Source organism: Centroberyx affinis, unplaced genomic scaffold (genome assembly GCF_046629955.1).
Source record: "Centroberyx affinis isolate AG114_WGS23_722 - 3 ecotype Tasmania unplaced genomic scaffold, CSIRO-AGI_Caff_v1 ptg000452l_1, whole genome shotgun sequence".
Taxonomy (NCBI): Eukaryota; Metazoa; Chordata; class Actinopteri; order Beryciformes; family Berycidae; genus Centroberyx; species Centroberyx affinis.
Window position 1 is genome coordinate 71,229 of NW_027279113.1, and position 20,846 is coordinate 92,074.

The following is a 20,846-nucleotide window of genomic DNA, read 5'->3' on the forward strand; positions in this document are numbered from 1 at the left end:
TGGTGATTTTAACAGCTGCAGACTCGACAGTGTTCTACCATCTTTGCAACGTTCTTAGTTCTCTGAGAAAAATTACTTTGATTCTCAGGTCCAATGCTGTCGAATACACAAGGAAATGGAACTTGAGATAAATATTTAAAGTTTTTAGTTCTATGGTCATTGGGGTTAACATAATCATACAGTAGATTTTTCAACACCTACAATTCTGGGTCTTAGTAAGTTTGTCCAACAAGATTGAACAAAAAGATATGAAGTTGCATGCAGTAAAAGGGACTGTTAAATACAAAATATAGAAAGTAAAAAAAAGCTTTACCACTGCAGCTGAGATTAGACAAAAGTAAACAAATCACATTTATTAGATTACATAAACTCATATTAACATTAGATTCATGTAAAATATTTGAGTACAATTTTAGTCATGTTTAAAGTTTATTTCATTCAAATAAAAAAATAAATAAAAATAATAATGAATTCAAGATTAGAAAAAAGTACATAAAAAAGTAAATCCAACCCTCCATACACACAGTAAATTCAACTAATTACAAATCACATGGGTATTAATTGTCATACTGCACTCATTTTCCACAGGGCCACAGCTATATCATTTTGAGTATTCTCTGTTTGTGTGATTTGTTGCCGTAGGCAACATATTTCTGATACCACACTGCATTCATTTCTCTTTAACTAATGTTGGAGAGTTCCTTTGGTTGTTCATTTACTTCATGTATGTTGGCAGCATAATGGTGATGAGAGGCTTAACATAACATAACAGACCAAATAAACTATGTGCTGTTTAGAAACTAATTCCACTATTTTCAAATCTCTAAGAACTGTACCTGTGAGGGGTTTCCTGGACATTGGGGGGGTATGATGGACAGCGCAAAGTGTTCACTGCCAGTAGAGGGTTGCAGGATGCACACTGGACAAAGGTGAGACTCTCAGGATAGATCACCCAGCTGTCCCAGCCCAGATCTGTCAGGTATTAGAAGAGATATGTACTGTTTACAGCACCAGGTGTCACAGAGTAGCCAGACAGTGCAGGAACTAGGTGGACATTGAACAAAACCACTCAGCACAGTAAAAGAAGAATATTTCAAGTGTAGTCAAACTGTAATATTTATATTTTTAATTAGATTTGATTTGGAATAGCTAATAAGCGTTGCACATGTTTTCTTTATGCTGGGTCTCACCTACCTGTAGTGTCCTTGGCTGTGTTAGAAATGCCACTGAAGGTGTCTTTCCATTGCTCTCTGATACTGGTCAGCCCACCAACAGGCAGCCGTGGCTCTGTGTGCAAGTTGAGAGCCCCGAGGAGCCCCTTCCTGATGGACTGCAATGACTCACCCTGGCACCTGCAGATGCACATCACCCACATTACTAAGATACATAATAATAAAAAAAAGAACAAGAGGAATCTCCTGATATTTACATCTCAACTAATTCATGGGCTCAAAGCACTGTAGTATGCCATATCCATTTCTTAAATAACAATGTAATTGGCCGTAAAAAAAAAAAACCCAAATATGTGACATGGTGTTACATCACAGATTCAACAGGTCTTAACAACACTGTGGAGATTTTCTTCATCACATAATATCTCTGGGAAGTGTCGTTCCATTACTCTGATACAGAGTCTGTCTGGGAGATGAGCTGCCTCGGGAAGTAGTGCTGGCCTGGTTCAAAGAGCGGGTTCTGGAGGGGTTGGGGCTGGAGCCCCCTGTGCCCTCGGTGCAGGGTCCTGATGGGGGCACGGGCAGAGGCTAGGCAAGGGCACCGGAGGGTCCTCCAGGACTGGCAGGACAGCATGGATAAACCACCACCACCACAATCAGAACCAGGAAAACTCTCAGATTATCCTCTTCCCCAGTTCTGGTGAGATGTTTTGCTGGTTTTCAATGTTTCATTCCAAAATACTATATTCATTGTGGATTGTGGCAACCCAAAATTCATTAGTCAATATTTCAAAAATGAAAATGATTCTGCCCTCCAGAAGAAAACTATTTTCTAGGCAAAGGTCTTAAGATAGGGACGTACCGATCAGGTTTTCTAGGGGCAATTCTGATGTTTTAACATTGTGATCGGCCAATCACCAACCATCAACGGACGTTGCTTTTTGGGCTAAATCTGGAGCTGTATCCAGAAAGCTTCCTAGTAGGGGAGATCCGGGGTGATCGTAGCACTTTTTGGTTTTTTCCTCATTACAAAAATATTGCATCACCTAGAGTTACAATATTTTAATGTGGACAACCTTCACATGTGCCCTACCAATACAAACAATAATTTAGTCCCACGGATCAATACATCAAACGTCATCAGACCGAAAAAAAGAAGCTGCGCAGTGCTACTTTTGCCCCTCACTGTCGGGACGAAAGTAGCATCGGTCAAAATAATTCGCTGGAGCTGGGTAAAATCAACCTCCTAGTAACTGACGGTGGGCCATCTATGATAGGACGAGAGAGGGGCTTTGCATCACGTCTCATAGCAGAACACCCGACAGTCAACTCTCTACACTGCATCATTCATCAGACTGTGTTATGTGCCAAACTGTCCGGTGAAATGAAAGCAACGATGGACACAGTCAAGTAAATTGTGAATCACATTCGCTCAACCTCAAGCCTACAGCACCGGCTTTTCAAAATGTTGCTACAGGAGCAGGAGGCCCAATACTCGGACCTACTGCAGCATAATGATGTACGGCGGTTGAGTAGGCGGAGAGTTCTACAGCGATTCTATGCACTGCGGAAAGAAGTAGCAGAATTTCATTCCAGTCAGAAATCGAACAAAGCGGAGGAGCTGTCCAAGTTCATGCAAGATCATGAGTCCATGGCCCATGTCGCGTTTCTATCTGACATCACCAATCACCTGAACCAACTCAACCTGCAACTCCAAGGTGGGGATGCGAACGTGGGAGAGCTGTTTGAAAAGGTGAATGCTTTTCGGGTAAACGTGGACCTATTCCCGGCTGGCATAGGGGGAAAAAACTACACTTCCCCACACTGCGTGATACTCTGCACCGGGTGTGTTGTTGTGACAACTTACCCAACGTCAGGGCTGTCCAGCGGAAGCAAAGGCTGTTCTACCTGCAATCGACGAGGGCCCATTCCAGCTGGAAATGGTCCAGCTGCAGACCAACGATGTCCTGAAAGCCAAGTTCAGGGAGGAGAGACTGTGTGTGTTTTGGGCACACTCTGTCCATCAGTATCCAAACTGTAATAGACTCGCTATATACATTTTGACAATGTTCGGATCAACCTACATATGCGAGTCAGGGTTTTCAATGATGAATCTAATTAAGGACAAGAAGCGCAATAGACTCACAGACTGGCATCTCAACCAGTGCATGCATATTGCCTTGACATCTCACAAGCCTCTCTTCAGCAAGCTCTCAAAGGAAATGAGATGCAATCTCTCACACTAAGCAGGTAGTCAAGAAATGACACAGTATGATGCATATGAAGTCATACCATTTGAACATTTGCTTGGTTAAAAAAAAAAAGAAATGTGTGTGTGTGTGTGTATTTAAAGCCCCAAATCTTTTTGACAAGCCCAATGTGGGCTATGTACATTTGTTCTTAAGGAGTGTGACTACTGGTAGATGAAAAATATGCCATTTGGAATTTTCTTGAATCACCATAACTAAAAATGCATGTATGTTTTACAACTCCAGTGTTTATAAACTTTCAAAACACCAAAGCATTTACAACTAAAACACAGTTGCAGCTATTAAATGCAGTAAAGTAAAATATCTGATTTATCCAAGTGCTCAGTAAATTAATTTGAAAATAAAGAATTTCAAAGAAAGATAAAGATGAGTTATGGACCTTTTTTATGATTAATCATTTTATTGGCATTTTTGAAATAACAAACATTACAAGCAGACATGTGACAACTATCTGGTGATAGGACAACCAGCAGTATTAAGGTCGGGGCTTGTACATGGAAAGTAAAAAAAAACAAAAACTTACAGTGCTTGGAACAGACAAACCAACAAAAGAAAGAAAAAATAGATAAATACCACAAATAAATAAGACACACAGGACAATACCAAACGAGTTATGGGCCTTTTAATGTTTATTCATTTTATCTGATAAATATTATTAATGTTTGTTTATTAACTGGCCCCTGGCCTCCTGTCATTTTGCAAAAGTGGCCCCCGGGCAAAGCAAGCTGAGCATCCCTGCTTTAGCCTCTTTAACCTCTTTATTGGTGTATTATCTATGAAAGATTCCCCTCGTCTTATCCTGCCTTCAAGTCATGTTTGAAATATTGGAATTAAAGTAGAGCGCACATGAACGAGCCAACAAAGTGGGAAATGAGAGGGAGAGAGACAGAGAGAGAGAGAGAGAGAGAGAGAGAGAGAGAGAGAGAGAGAGAGAGAGAGAGAGAGAGCGAGCAACAAGCGTAAACCTAACAAGAATAGAGCTCTTCTACCATCTAGTGGAGGAAACCTGCTATTGCAGCCTGTTTCCTGAACCCACTGACTACAATTTGACGATGTTCACTCAGTATTTTTATTAGCCCCGGGACAGCAGCGGCTCCATGGATCGCTTTGTCGGTCGGTCGGTAGCTCTGTTCACCTCTTTAGGTCACGTGAGTGAAAGTGAAAGACCCGTGTTCGATTCCCGGCAGGTACACTTCCACAAAATTCAATGTTACAGGACTGTTAGACTTACCAAAAGCAACATTAAGCTAAGTTTTTTGTTACCTTCAAACAACTAGGCTATATAGTTGTTAGCATACTTCAGTATACTTCAGTAGTCTATACTTTCCCCACCTTTTTTTTAGTTGTAACTTAAAAAAAAAGGTGGAGAGAGTATCCTGATAAGACTTTAAAAGAATCAAAATATGAGTAAGTTCAACAGTACGGTCTTTACTAGAGCAGGTGGTATTTTTTGCGCTGCAGTGCTTTTATGAATCACTTTCCCCCTGTTAAAATGATCAAAAGGGGCGGGAGTAGAGAAAACCTTACTGCTTATGACGACCCGGTATGTCACGTTTCTGAATGAACATAAACTCTGATACAATTTCTAACAGTATGATATATTAATGTACATGTAAACTATAGAGTCTTCATCAGGCCATATATACTATAATAACTTGAAAAACATACTCTTGTATTGAAAACAACATACTCAGAAATGAAGTATCTTGTAAAATTTCCCCACTCAGCATTTTTCACCAATCTCCTTTCAATCAGAGCTATTCAATACAAGAGAGTTTCTCATAAACAAATCTCAACAAAAAGTACACACACACAACAAATCTCAACAAAAAGTACACACACACACACACACACACACACACACACACACACACACACACACACAGATGTGACTTCAGCCAGAAGACATTTACAGGAAATGGAGCAGGGAGGAGCACTGATCAGCTGATCCAAGTACATGAGAAGAGGGAACAGTGGAAGCAACTTAGTTCAGACTCCATTTTGAGACACACAGCAGAGCAGAAGGAGGGAAACAAGCAAGGTGAGTGTTATTACAACATTATTATTATTATTTTAGTGTAAAAGTCTCTGAGTCAGTTGTCACCCTGTGGACTGTAGAGGGAATAAGAGTTAGAATGAACTGAACAGGTTATCACTGATTCATCTGTGGATACAAAGTCCTGAATGGCCGTTTAATACACACTGTTTTTAATTAGACATATTTGAAGAAAACAAGGCCATACTAACTTACGAGGGGTAGTGCTGGCTGCGTTCCTGATACTCTGTGTGTGTGTGTCTGTGTGTGTCTCCAGGCTGACTGAAGTCCAGAAGATGAATGTTTGTGTGGAGGAAGAGGAGGACAGAGCAGAGTCTCTAGTATCCAGCTGTCTGTCTATGAAGAGTGACTGGTCTAAAGGGTCTCCTCTAAACTTCAGTAATGAACCTGGACCATCAGACACAAAGTAAGAGGACTGGTTATACTGTAATGAGGAAATGTTATTTGAAAACCTACACTATTGTACTGAAAAATACGGAGCCCAGGAGTGGCCATAGGGAGAGAAAGTTTTATGGAGGCCAAGATATAGTACAACGTGCGCATGAGAATCACTGATTAACCCACTGACTACATAGAGTACGTTTACATGCGCACTAATAATTGGATCTTAGCCCAATTACGGCAATACTAAGACTGAAAGTGTCATGTTAAGGCCTTCATCTGATTCTCTTAATCAGACTCAGTTCATAATTAGAGTAAGCAGAACCTGGTTAACACAGCTAGATTTCTGCTCAGTCTTTCCATCTATTGAGGCATGTAAACACCTTAGATTTCTTTTGGCTTTTTCAAACTGAACTGGTTAAAGGTCACCAGACGCAGTAACCTGGATGTTGTATTTACAAAGCAAACAACATGGAGCAGTGCAGTGGAGTGACGAGCAGTAGGCAGATTATTAACTGAATCATGTAAACTAAGTCATTAGAGGAATCACATTACTTATAATATAAGCTGATTACTCCCAGTAATGAAAGTATTGGTGTGCATGTAAACGTACTCACTGATACAATCAAACAGTGGTACATTTTATTAGGCTGCCACATATACTGTATATTCATCAGAACCTGCTGCAGCTGAAGACATCCTTAAGGACCAAGATGTCCAAACCTACTGAGAGTTAAAACCTGTCTTTTTCTTTTGAGTCGCTTGAGTCACTGTTAGCGGTCTTGATGAAAGACTGACTGACTCTGCAGTGTTCAGTGTGTTGGACCCGACACAATCAGCCAGAACCTGGCAGAGTTTACGTCTGAAGCTCTGGATCAAACACAGAAAGGCAAGGATCTCTCCAAAGCTCTTGGGTGTGTGGCTCTCAACATGGTAGCACACATGAGACAGACCGACCAACAGGCACATGACAGAGAACAGGAGCGGCTAACCAACGCACAATGTAACCCTAACCCTAAATCTTGAGTTGCCGCTATGACAGGATATATTGAAAATAAATATGAGAAAAAAAACAGAAATTACAACAAAGGACACAGGAGCTCGAAGAGGTGATCAGCAGCCAAAGGACAGAGGTGATCAGTACAAATGAAAGTCTGGCACAGAGCAGATTGTGAAAGTGCAGATTAGGATATGAACATAAACAGCTGTTCACCAAAAACTCCAGATGGAGGAACCAGATGGACAGAAAAAGTGACAATATGCAATGTCACATGCATTGTTGTCTGTCTTTACTAGAACTAATGATATGTATAAAACATTTCTGTTTCCAGAGGTCAGTACCACAGGCAGAGAGCAGAGTCTCCAGTACCCAGCTGTCTGTCTATGAAGAGTGACTGGTCTAAAGCATCTCCTCTGAACTTGAGTAATGAACCTGGACCCTCAGACACAAAGTAAGAGGACTGGTTATACTGTAAGCCTACCTGATCAAACTTGATTCATAATGATGAAGGAAAAATGTTCTGTTCTGTCATTTAGAATTGTTTCCCTTCACTGTTGCATTACACACTATGAGATTGTATTCATGAAGCAAAGCTTGTAGTGAGGATATGAAGGAAAGACACTGGAAAGAGAAAAATAACTGCTCTGCAATACAGCTGTTCAACCAAAATGGATCTTCATCTGGATTATGTTAGCCAGAAACTATAAATATGTTTTTTTCAGCAAAATACTTTACAACTTACATTTTGGAATTTACACTCAAAGAAAATATTCACACACCTTTAGGTGGAAAAAGGCAGTTCTGGTGATTTGTTTGACGTGGTGTTCGAAAGAGAGGTTTCTGTCGAAAAAGACTCTGAGGTTGCGGATGTGTGGGGAGGGAGACAGAGTTATCGATGCTGAGACAGAAGTTGTGAGTGGCTTTGTCACCTGTGATCTAAATTTAAATTCATAATGAAGATTCTGAATGATTATAATCGAAGCTGTAAATTTTATTAACAATATTTTCTAGCATTTTTGTCTTGGATATATTTTTCTAGTGCAACTTTGGAGAAGAAATGATTTGTAGATACTAAAATCCAACAAATTAAACTTCCACTATGGTTCGGACCCCAGAAAACCAGCTATAGTTGTGATTACCCCCTTAGTCCCGCCCTCCTCCCCCACAGTTGGTCAAGTTCCCTCATCCTGCTAGCCTCAGCTTGATAGCCACAACCAGCTCACTGCTGACCACACGCATAAGACACGCCCACAGGAAATGGTTTACACACCAAAACGTCCCAACATCGTTGAAAAGCCAATTTCAGGCAAACAGGAGATTTAGACATGTAAATATAGACACTGATTAATAATGTAGATGTAATGTAGTGGAACTCTACCATTGTATCTTCTTTTTATTGTCAGACACCCTAACTGCTGTGATCAATCTCTGTACCCTGCTAACACTATCTGTAGTCAGAGGTTATCAAGAATGGAACTTATTTATGTACCAATGACTGCCATCCAATATCTGTGCTCTTTAACAAGGTTCATTAATGTTGATGTAATAGGACTGCGTGTTGTTTGTATTGAGCGGAGCATTCATTAATGACAATTACATATGGAACGAACCAGGAAAACTGCTACAGTGTTGCTTTCATCCATGATCGCCACAATCACATTTATCCATGATGGGTGAGTGGATGGGTGTGCAGTGTTGACTGATTAAACTACAACTATGGTGACAGATAAAAATTTGAAAATAAACTTTACATGTTGTGGCAGCATCTGGACACTATGTAGATAGTACGTGCAAAATCTTGAAATTTAGTTTACAATTTCAACAAAAGATAGGTAAAACTTTTATTTTTGATTTTTTAGTTAGTTCATAATAAATTGCCTTCATCTCCACAGAGAAAGGAAGAGGAGTCATGGTTTTGTGAAGCAGCAGCTATCCTGGTGTGCCTTGTGTCAGGAGGTCCTGAGGGATCCAGTCTCTACCAGCTGTGGACACTGGTTCTGCACACAGTGCATCACCTCATACTGGGACCAGTCTGGTTCATCAGAAGACTCCACCTGTCCCCAGTGTGGAAAAAGGTCCAGAACAAGACCTGGACTGCAGACACCCAGTCAAACCAGCATTGCACAATGTAAGACTGGGAGTCTGTCTACTGTTGTGACCATTTCTAAAACCAGGAAACAATAGCATATTTGTTAAACACTTGCTTATTCTTTCTTCTCTTCCAGTGGATGACGGTTTGCAGGAGGTTTTAGACGAGCATAAGATCAGTCTGAGAAACAGATGTGAATTTGTGATAGAAGGAACTGCTGAAGCAGGAACTGGAACCCCCCTCAATAGGATCTACACTGAACTCTACATCACAGAGGGACAGAGTGAAGAGGTTAATACCCAACATGAGGTGTGGCAGCTTGAGACAGCCTCCAAGATGGAGACCCTCCATGACACTCCAATCAAGTGCCACGACATCTTTAAACCCTTACCTGACCAAAAGACACACATCAGAGTAGTTCTGACGAATGGTGTTGCTGGCATTGGAAAAACCTTCTCAGTGCAGAAGTTCACTCTGGACTGGGCAGAGGGCTTGGAAAATCAAGATGTCAGTCTTGTGATTCTGCTTTCGTTCCGGGAGCTGAACTTGATCAAAGATGAGCAGTACAGTCTTCTCATGCTGCTCCATGTTTTCCATCCAACATTACAGACGGTCCCAGCAGAGAAGCTCACTGTCTGTAAAGTTGTGTTCATCTTTGATGGACTGGATGAAAGCAGAATTTTATTGGATTTCCACAACAATGAGGTTGTGTCTGATGTCACACAGATATCATCAGTAGATGTGCTGTTGACAAACCTCATCAAGGGGAATCTGCTTCCCATGGCTCTCCTCTGGATTACTTCCCGACCTGCAGCAGCCAATCAGATCCCTCCTACGTATGTTGACAGGGTAACAGAAGTACGAGGGTTCACTGACCCCCAGAAGGAGGAGTACTTCAGGAGGAGATCCACCGATGAGGAGCTGTCCAGCAGAATCATCTCACACATCAAGGCATCCAGGAGCCTCCACATCATGTGCCACATCCCAGTCTTCTGTTGGATCACTGCTACAGTTCTGGAGCACATGTTGACTACAGACCAGAGAGAAGAGCTGCCCAAGACCCTGACTGAGATGTACTCACACTTCCTGCTGGTTCAGACAAAGAGGAAGAAGCAGAAGTATGACGTGAGATATGAGATGAGTCAACAGCAGCTGATGGAGACTGATAGGGAAGTTCTTCTGAAGCTGGGGAGGCTGGCGTTTGAACATCTGGAGAAAGGCAACCTCATATTCTACCAAGAAGACCTGGAGGAGTGTGGTCTTGATGTCAGAGAGGCCTTGGTGTTCACAGGAGTGTGCACAGAGATCTTCAAAAGAGAGTGTGTGCTCTTCCAGAAGACGGTCTATTGCTTTGTTCATCTGAGCATTCAGGAGTTTCTCGCTGCAGTCTACATGTTCCACTGTTACACAAACAGGGATAACAAGGTACTGGACACATTCCTGGGAAAAGGCTGGGGTAGATGTGATCAATCCCTGGATGTCTTCCTGAAGAAAGCCATGTTCAAAGCCCTGAAGAGTAAAAATGGCCACCTGGACCTCTTTGTCCGATTCCTTCATGGCCTCTCACTGGAGTCCAACCAGAGGCTCTTAGGAGGCCTGCTGGGTCAGACAGAGAGCAGTCCAGACAGGATCCAGAGAGCCATCAGCAACCTGAAGAAGATGAACATCTCCAATATTTCTCCTGACAGAAGCATCAACATCTTCCACTGTTTGATGGAGATGAACGATCACTCAGTACAGCAGAAGATCCAAAGTTTCCTCAAGTCAAAAAACAATTCAAAGAAGGAACTCTCTGTGATCCACTGCTCAGCTCTGGCCTACATGCTGCAGATGTCAGAGGAGGTTCTGGATGTGTTGGACCTGAAGGCGTACAACACATCAATGGAGGGACGAAGCAGATTGGTCCCAGCTGTGAGGAACTGCAGAGAGGCTCGGTTAGTCCTGATGTGAATACATTATCTGTAGAGCGACCTTCACAGCTGACACCATAAGAACATACAATATAGATATATAGTTCCTCAAACATACACGCTATAAAAGCGTTGTTCTACATAGCAGTGGTACACAGTGTTGGGCGTAACACATTACAAAGTGACGTGTTAAGGCATTACTGTTATATTTTCAGTAATCACATTACAGTTACCGGTCTAACAGATCGGATGTTACTTGTGTTTCATTCTTTAGCCTCTTTAACCTCTTTATTGGTGTAATATCTATGAAAGATTCCCCTCATCTTATCCCGCGTTCAAATAATGTTGGAAATACTTGAAGCGCAGTAGAGCGCATTTGCTCTGAAACTGTATTCAGTTCTCACAATTCAAATTCAGTTCTCGTAATTCAAATTCACTTCTTGCAATTCTATATTTCAGTTTACTGAGACACACATCCTGGTCGTTGAGGAAGGGCAATCGAGTGCAGATTCACAGAACTCCTTTTCATGTTTTTGGCCCGAAAATTCCAGATCCCTTCAGTTCTCTGGACATGATACTCCATACTGAACGCCATCAGTCCCAGCCTCATCCATGATCGAAAGAAACGTTCTTCAACGTGTATCAAGTCCATGGATCAATGGGAGTGAAGGAAAACATACAGTAGGTGCTGATTGTCCGAAAAGGAGTTCTGTGAACACAGTTTCAGAGCAAATGAATTCAATTTCATAATATTACATTCAGTTTCAAGTTTATTGGAATTCAGTTTCAAACTAATACATTCAAATTCAAATTATGTGATTCAAATTGAGTTTTTTAATGCAATTATTCAAGTTGAGCAATTCAAATTCAAATATAAATAATTTAATTTCAGTTTCTAGTGACATATATTTCTGCCCATAGTCATTATTTAGATACTTCTGCTGGTAATGTGGCTTAGGTCGACAATATTTATTGGCCCAATGCAAGTAAGCCTAGCCCAATCGTTTTAGGGTGTAACGCAAAAACAATGTAATGAGTAGGGTAACTAATTACTTTTCTTGGAAATAATAAGTAAAGTAATTCATTACTTTTAAGAAAAGTAACAAGGAATGTGTAATTCATTACTTTTTTCCAGTAACAACTCCAACACTGGTTATACCTGTTTATTCCAAAGATTACAACTCAGTTGTGATTAGCTAAAAAATATTCTTGAATTATTGTTGTTGAGTTATTATCATCATTATTATTGTTATTATTACTATTATTATTATTATATATTATATTATTATTATTATTAGTGGTAGTAGTAGTAGTAGTATGCTGTGTACATTTTGATTGGTATGCTTGGTCTCAGCTCTGCTTTCATAATAACTAATCTTACATTAAATCTGTGATCACAGACTTTCTGGCTGTGGACTCTCAGAGACTCACTGTGAAGTCCTGACCTCAGCTCTGAAGTCCAACCCCTCCCATCTGAGAGAGCTGGACCTGAGTAACAACAAGCTGCAGGATTCAGGAGTGAAGCTGCTGTCTGCTGGACTGGAGAGTCCACACTGTAGACTGGAGACTCTCAGGTCAGACAGCATATTTTATTTCTGTGCTGACATCAATATTATATGAATATTGTGGGGACACTTAACTTGAGCATGTCAGTCATTCCATTTGAATTCAGACAGGATTTGGGCGTTTTACAGACACCGCTTATTTTAGAAATGAATTTGAATCTGCACTGATACCTTCACAAACCAAGCTGTAGTTAATGCATGGCGGAATCTTTGTTAATTTGGCCTGATTTAAATAGAAATTGTGTGCTTATTATTGTAATAAAAATATTAAGATTTTCTATAGCTTTGACAGCCTACGCACTGGTAGGCATACATATAGTGAGCCATAATAGCCCATTGATTGATCACATGAGTAGGTCTAATTTATCGTGTTCTTCTTATTCCCACATTACTGTACGATTTGGTGACAGTATGAAACTTATTTAGGTATTTAGCCTAGTTTAGCCGGACTGCAAATGCAGCCATTTGACCCATGACTTTCTGTCCACAAATGGTTCTGGACTCTTTTTATGCAGGTTCCAGAAGATACTTCCTCCCTGTTGAATATCAGTGAGATGTAGGGCAACATTTTCAGGCTCTTGGGCAATGTCCTGTGCCCTAAAACAGCTACTGTGGCTCCTATTGATGATGACCCCTGCTGCCTTCAAATGTACATGAAATCAGAGCTTAAAACTGAAATGGTAACTTCATCATGGGGGAGTTTCATAAGGATAATGCAAATATGTACACATTACATGCATACGAAAGTGACCAGGTCTAGTTAACCAACTAGGGAGAAGTGGTGTTCAAATACGGCATCCTGATGATAGGGAGAAAACTAATCCTAGGGCCTAAAAATGACATATGTCCCGCTACTAGACCCAGGGACCTGGGCAGATGCAGCCCCATCTACCCTCATCAGCACAGGGAGATGATGAATGTTGGTGTGCCTCCCAGCAGTCTCCCGCGTTGTCCTCTGGAGGGCCACCTCAGGGGACCTGGAGATTGGAGCCATGCCTATTGGAGCTGTTGAAGGCGCTATGGGCTCTATGGGGCAAGAGGACCGAGAAGGGCCATCAAGTGGGGGAAGCACTGGCACAGATACCCCACCCAGGGGCTGGGTCATGATCCACCAATTGCCATGGTCATCCTCTTCTCCACACCTTTTGGTTACTGCTGGCTCTGCTGGGGTCACCCTACCATCGTACCATGCTTAAACATGGTACGATGTACATGCTTTACCTGATCTGGCTTGTTGAGGGGGTCGATGGAGTACACTGTCCAGCTTCTGCAGGGGCCTTGTGAACTTGGTACGAGATAGAGCTCCAGGTGTCTTGGATTTTATTACGGCCTTGAACGCCATGGTCCCGGAGGTACACCAGTTGGCCTTCGTGGAGATCACAGGGTCTTACTTTTTGATTATGTTGTGCCTCCGTAGCAGGCCGTGTAGTGTCCTGTTGAACCTTTCACATTGCCTGTTGCCCTGTGGGTGGTATGGTGTGATGTGGGTCTTCTGTACCCCATAAAGGCTGCATAGCTGCTGGATTAGGGCACTTTCAAAGTTCCGACCTTGATCAGAATGGATGTGGGCTGGGACACCAAGCCTGTAGAACCACTCACCAACACAGCCATGTTGGAAGCCTGCTGTCTTTTGTCGGGATAGCCTGTGTGAACATAGAAAAGACATTAGTCATAATCAGTGGTGGAAATGGCTGGTTTTATTGGGGGAACCATACTTCGGTGGGGTGGGTGGGGTCCGGGTGGGGTACTCCCTGGAAAATTAAGATAATCACTAGAGGAAAAGGAAAATCAAGTCCTTTATAAATGTCGTTTCTGACCAGGAATCAAATTGTTTATTTCAAATACATTAAATAATAAAAACAGCCAAATTGCTTAAAATGTTGGTATAAAAATAGGAAAACAACTTTAAGATGCTGTGGGCAGGGACCATAGGGATAGGTCTCCCTACTACACAAATATCTGTAAAACATAAAAGTTCTGATGCTGAACAAATATGAACACATAATTTTCCACCAATGAAGATATACCATAAAATATATTTATACATTCTGGACCTTAACTAAACCTTTATTTATTTTAACTACTTGGCATTCAGTGCCCAAACTCCAGATTTATCCATACAGTTGGTTAAAGAATGTGTTCAAGGAAAATGGACCAATTGTGAGACATACGTAGGTGTGACAGCCTGTCTGATTTCAGATGGAATGACTCTATAAGGCAAATATTATGCTGATCCACACTAACAAAATGGTTAAGTCCATAACAATGTTGAGCTACACCTTTAGAACCTGAACAGATATAATTGGATTATGAAACAATGGATTGTTGCAAGGATTCAGGTATAATTTATTTGATGGCTACATGCTTTATTCTTCATTCAGATTGAGGTTCTGCAGCTTGTCAGAGAGCTGCTGTGCTTCTCTGGCCTCAGCTCTGAAGTCCAACCCCTCCCATCTGAGAGAGCTGGACCTGAGTAACAACGACCTGCAGGATTCAGGAGTGAAGCTGCTCTCTGCTGGACTGGAGAGTCCACACTGTAGACTGGACACTCTCAGGTCAGTATTACTGATACTGTTCAACATTTAAATTCTGCTTTACATGCACATTAATTTCAGTGAAAATACCTGACCTCTGTAGGATTTTCCTGCTGATGTGAGTTTTGAAAGCAGCTGAGATACCAACATTTATCAGTAGTTTCTATCCTGAGAATGTTTCATTTTTTCCTCTCCTTACTGCCTCTATTGTTGAAACCTAAAGTAAAGGACTTGTCACATTCTGTCACAAATTGAGTCCAGGACTGAAATGAAAACAAAACCAGATCCTTGGGTCAACTGTTAATATTGGAGACAATTACAGTTTTCATACATTAACTCTTACATGTAACTCTTTTTAAACAAGTTTATACTGAGAGCTAGGATCTATTTTTCAGAAAACCTGTACAAAAGTTTGCAAAAGCAATCCCCAAGAATAAACAATAACTAACAAACTATTAGTGCTGGGTGATATGGCTGAAAATGTTAAAACCATTACAATTTTCATATCAGGCCATATCGAGTTTTATCACCATATATATAAAATCACTATTTGCAATACAATCTGAACCAAAAAGTTGATGTTACAAGACGATAACCAAAAAATTATATTTTACCGTGATTTCATTGGCTATATTTCATGGGCAGAAAGAGGTATGTTCAATGACAAAACCGATTATGCCACGTTTTGCAACAGAACTCCCGGCTGTGTTCTTCCAGTTAGACTATTGTAAAGTAGAGGGTAACAATACAGTCATTATGAAGTGCTACCTTTCATGGAGTTTATTGAGATGCCACTGAAATAACTTGTTATATAGGTTATGAGCCAAATGTATTTATTTATTTATTTATTTATTTAGCAGGTGACATCAAATGCTAAAATGCAAGCTTTTTTTATTTTTTTTTTTTTTTTTTACATTTGGCCTCGAAATTGCTCTACAACCATGTTAACCAATTTTTGTAGTCATCCAATACTGCTGCAAGAGGTTTTACCATGAAGTTTATTGAACGCCTGGTGCTATGCTATTTCTACACAGATGCGGAAGGCAATGTAGAGCTTCAATACAGTACGAGTTGGGAATAAGAATGGGTTGGGGTGTGTGTGTGTGTGTGTGTATGTGTTTGTGTGCAGGTTGTCATACTGTCTGCTCACAGAGGAAGGCTGTGCTTCTCTGGCCTCAGCTCTGAGCTCCAACCCATCCCATCTGAGAGAGCTAGACCTGAGCTACAATCATCCAGGAGCCTCAGGAGTGAAGCTGCTCTCTGCTGGACTGGAGGATCCACACTGGAGACTGGACACTCTCAGGTATGGAGAGGCAACGTCTGCTAGAAGGCTGAGAGCTCACACACATTTTCTCTGTTACACTGACAAGCTGAGGAATACTGTTTCATTTTTAATGGTGGTTATGAATGGAAATCCTTCATATTGAAGGTTATTAAATGTCCATGTTTCCATCATCAAATATAATCTGCTGATCTGACTTATTCCCTGTTTATTCCTCCAGTGTGGAACATGGTGGAGTGCAGTGGTTGAAACCAGGTGTGAGGAAGTGTAAGTGTGTATTTAGTTTGATTCATGAAAACAAAGCAGCACACATTCAAGTATTGAGATGGAAAGTCCATCTACACCACAGTATGTGACATCCATTCATTCAGATCCTACTGTGAATCAGGATGATGGCTGACATCATGTGCCATCATGAAACTGCTAAGAAATGAACTGTCAATAAATCAACAAATAACCACAACAGGTTTATTAGATGAGAAGCTGCTGATGTATTGTGTCTTGTTCTCTCCATCAGATGCCTGTGAACTCACACTTGACCCAAACACAGCACACAGAAAGCTCATCCTGTCTGAAGACAACAGAAAGGTGACAGCAGTGAGAGAGGAGCAGCTATATCCTGATCACCCAGAGAGATTTGACTGCTGTGATCAGCTTCTGTGTAGAAATGGTCTGACTGGTCGCTGTTACTGGGAGGTCGAGAGGAAGGGAGCGGTTGATATAGGAGTGACTTACAGAGGAATCAGAAGGAGAGGAGAGGGTGATGACTGCAGGCTTGGAGCGAATGACAAGTCCTGGTGTCTGTACAGCTCTGATAATAGTTACTCTGCCTGGCACAATAACAAGAGAACATTCATACATTCCCTCCACTCCTCTGACTCTAACAGAGTAGCAGTGTATCTGGACTGGCCTGGTGGCTCTCTGTCCTTCTACAGAGTTTCCTCTGACACACTGATCCACCTCCACACCTTCCACTCCACATTCACTGAACCACTCTACCCTGGGTTTGGGTTTGAGTTCTGGTCTGGGTCTGGTTCCTCAGTGTCTCTGTGTCAGATAGAGGAGAGAGAAACACTCACACTGTGACTAAAGACAGCTGCTGAAACGATAGTTCCCTATAGCTTCCGCACTTGAAAGAGATTGATGCATCTACCCGAAGGTTTTTAACTGGATTCCAAGCTTGTCTTGTCTTGTCACACAACACACCACAACACTTGCATGCAGCGACCACACACATGCTGTTAACAGTGGTCAGTGAAATTCAGTCTCTGCTTTTAACCCATCCAAGGCTTGTCCTTCCTCTGGGGGCAGCCAGGAACAGTGGGCAGCTTTATAGTACAGCGCCCGGGGACCAACTTCAGTGCCTGTGATGATTTTTAGTGGGGGTCCTTACCGATGTTATATGGAGGAAACCCCATTTGAGCACGGGGAGAACATGCAAACTCCACACAGAAAGACGAGATAGCCCACCTGGGCACTAGGCACGGAAGGCATGGGGAGAACATACCCCCAGTGCTGAACCCAGGACCTTCTTGCTGTGAGGCGACAGCGCTACCACTGCACCACCGTGCCACCATTCCACTCAATGACATTTTTTCCATTTTTCTCCTTTTATTTTTGCAGGTTCAGCAGCTTAGTTTGATAGTTCAGTTAAATAGTTCCATTAGTCATTAGGTGAACAGAAAAAGAAAAATGTGTATATATTTGTATATGTGTATATATTTTATTGCATTTTAACATGATTTATAATCATATTTATTTAAAGTAATATTAAATTATGCAGTCCTTTTAAACAACGATTTTTTAAGCCATCATAAGCCCATAACATGCTGTAGCTAAAAGCCACCATTCATAGTTTTATCGTAAATTTTTTCCACCAAGTTTGTGACCAAAAGTAAACCAGAATGTACTTCAAATGCAATTAACAAATAATCAACACTTATCATCACCATTTCCTGTGCTTCTACTTGGTAAAAATCATCAGATTCGCAAATAGATTTACAACCAATTCTGAAAAATAGACAAACCATCTTGCATGCATGAACACTAAAGAGTTAAATTATCGAGCCACATGTAAGTTGACCAAACTGGCTTGGTAGCAGCAGTGCTCTTCGCCGGGAAAACAGTCTCTCAAACTATTTTAAAGTTCAGCATCTTACCGGCTGCCTCTCCGGATTTTGTAGACGTATCCTTCCTGCACAGTCTTACCACAGCTCACAATGCTGTTAAGAAATCCTTGACAGCATCTTCTCCTAGTGCTGTGTTTGTTAGCACGGTGTTTGTTGCTCCCGTGACGCTGCGTGGTGCTTTTAAATGCTCCAGGCAGCACTTAGGCCGGGCAGACGTTCCATCCGGTTTGCTTTCTGAATAATCCGTTTGTCAGTGAATTTCTGCCATTACTGTATTTATTTATTGTCCCCCACCAAAGGTGGGAGACAATAATGCTCGGTAGTTAGTCACACTGTAACGTTGACTTTATGCCGCTAGGGGGCAGCATTGACAATGAATGGGGACTCAGTGGTAAAGCAGCTTGTATTTATTGCGTATTGTAGTTCTTATATTTTGTACTGTATTGAGTAAAAACAGGACAATTACAGTTACTACATTTCAAGATATAACTTGTAAGCCTAATTCTGAGGAGAGTAGGCAACAGAAATACACATGATCCATCAGTCACTGTGAACAGAGTGGATTGTATGTGAATGCTAACTGATCAGTTTTAACCTCACTTGTACAAGAACAGACATTTTATTTTGAAAATGAAATGAATGAGATATTTAACTAGACAGAATCAAATTATTGTTTTTCATCAGTTATTGGTGATTGACAGGTTAAAATATTTTTCCTTTGAATCTTTGTTTTATTTGATCAATCTCACTCCTCCAAGCTAAACATCTATCTTGTTTTCTACAGGAATAAAGGTTAAATGAAGATTGTTTGATCTGCATCGTTTTAAACAGAAATTGTTGACTTTAATACGTAATTATTGTTGCCTTTAAATAAAGCAGTGTATTGCTCTGTCGTTTTTTTGTGACCAATTTTTTATTAATTCATTTATACATGACTTTGGCTGCTATCATTCCCCTTCCCCATTCCCCCTTCTCAGGCTTCCTACTGTAAAAAAATAAAATAAAATAAATTTTGATGTACAAGTTTTGTGCATGTGCGTGTCAATATCAATAGTACAACATTATTTGGCCTGTTATCTATAAAACATCTATAGTATTTTTAATGAAAACATTTACATAATTAGGCTGGGTTAATCAAGTAGTAAATGTATAACTGTAGTACATAGTCCATGGGAATAGATATCGGAAACATATTGAGATCATCCTAAGTGTTACTTATTGACAGAACCAGGGTAAAGTACAACAATAATAAAGGCAAAATAAATAAATCAATTTTTTTTTTTTTTTAAAGAAATTTAAAAAAAAAAAGCCTTTTGTTCTGTTGTTAAATAAATTGTGAAAATCAAGGAAAATATAATCTATTGATTTGCATTGCCAATTTGGTTGAAGATGTCACTGACACTCCGATTTACCAATTCATGTTAACATCTAGAATTATGAAAACAGGTGCAAGAACATGACTTTCCATAAACTCAGGTAATGTATTTCTATGTATTTAGTTTTTAGTTGGTTTTTTTTTCCAGTTGATTCTCAGTGAGATGAAGAATGTCTTTTTTGAGGGAGACCTGGTCAAGAAAGGAGCATCATGACCAACATACATGTTACAAACAACATGCAACAATGTAAGAAAGCAAAATACTAACAAAGTGACATTAAAGAAAGAGCAGTCAACTTTTCTGGCACTAGACAAGATCCATCATTTCATATGAAACCCCTTTTAAATCCTATTTTACTACTTTTTTTAGGTTGCTCACACACTTCCTTATTTAATTTATTGGCTGGTTCTCTGCTGCGTTCAGGTTACATCGGAAGAAGAGGAAGAACGGGCTTTCACTGCTTCAGCTCAGAAACCTTTTTGACATGTTTTACTTACTGGAACGGTCACATCAAAATCATTTGTATTGATGAATGAGTAAACTGGGTTGCCAGTTCAGGTCTTTCTCCTGACAAAATTATGTTTTAGTCATGTAAAGTCAGTTGTCAAACCACACAAAGGATACATGCACTAGAATAATAACATTTGTCGCATGCAGCCTACAACAATAGATAGAATTTCATCAAACCTTAAACCACAGCAATGTAAATAATGCAAGATGAAAAACCACACAACACAAACAAGTTCAAATGCAAGTTCAATATATTGAAAAGAACAGAGAATCAGTGTGTGTGTGTGTGTGTGTGTGTGTGTGTGGGTGGGTGTTTGTGTGTGGGTGTAGCAAAAGCTCAGTCCATTAAACTGTTGAGCTGTATCCACAATCTCCAAGGTTCTCTACATCCAGTAAGGAGGGAAGAGACTAAAAGCTTGAAATTTAAAAAGCCTTTATTGTCACAGCTTAGAACCAATAAGTTCAGGATAATAAGATCAGGACAAGAAATGGCTCCATAATGAACAAGTCACAGTTTAAAAGTAAGTTTAAAAGGCCAATCAAAGACCAGCGACCAAGGCAAATGTAAAAGT

At 40.6% G+C, this 20,846-nt stretch overlaps 1 protein-coding gene across 2 annotated transcripts; it reads left to right on the forward strand.

The window, feature by feature from the left end:
* The first annotated feature begins 5,441 nt into the window (after window positions 1-5,441).
* On the forward strand, window positions 5,442-19,373 carry LOC139642287 (protein NLRC3-like). Of its 2 annotated transcripts, XM_071517054.1 has the most exons (10): window positions 5,442-5,483; window positions 5,755-5,904; window positions 7,211-7,330; window positions 8,772-9,007; window positions 9,105-10,902; window positions 12,279-12,452; window positions 14,825-14,998; window positions 16,107-16,280; window positions 16,480-16,526; window positions 16,777-19,373. In XM_071517054.1, exons 2-10 carry the CDS (start codon window positions 5,774-5,776, stop codon window positions 17,343-17,345), a joined length of 3,423 nt encoding a protein of 1,140 aa, XP_071373155.1. In that variant the 5' UTR covers window positions 5,442-5,483; window positions 5,755-5,773; the 3' UTR covers window positions 17,346-19,373. The 2 variants fall into 2 exon arrangements, with proteins under 2 accessions (XP_071373155.1, XP_071373154.1); XM_071517053.1 differs by lacking the exons at window positions 12,279-12,452; window positions 14,825-14,998; window positions 16,107-16,280; window positions 16,480-16,526; window positions 16,777-19,373 and adding an exon at window positions 11,338-11,512.
* Window positions 19,374-20,846: the final 1,473 nt, after the last annotated feature.

Coding starts and splice junctions, on each gene's coding strand:
- LOC139642287 (XM_071517054.1), top strand. CDS start 5,774: ATGAATGTTTGTGTGGAGGAAGAGGAGGACAGAGCAGAGTCTCTAGTA. Junction 5,905..7,210: donor CCTGGACCATCAGACACAAA/GTAAGAGGACTG, acceptor TTCTGTTTCCAG/AGGTCAGTACCACAGGCAGA. Junction 9,008..9,104: donor TCAAACCAGCATTGCACAAT/GTAAGACTGGGA, acceptor CTTCTCTTCCAG/TGGATGACGGTTTGCAGGAG.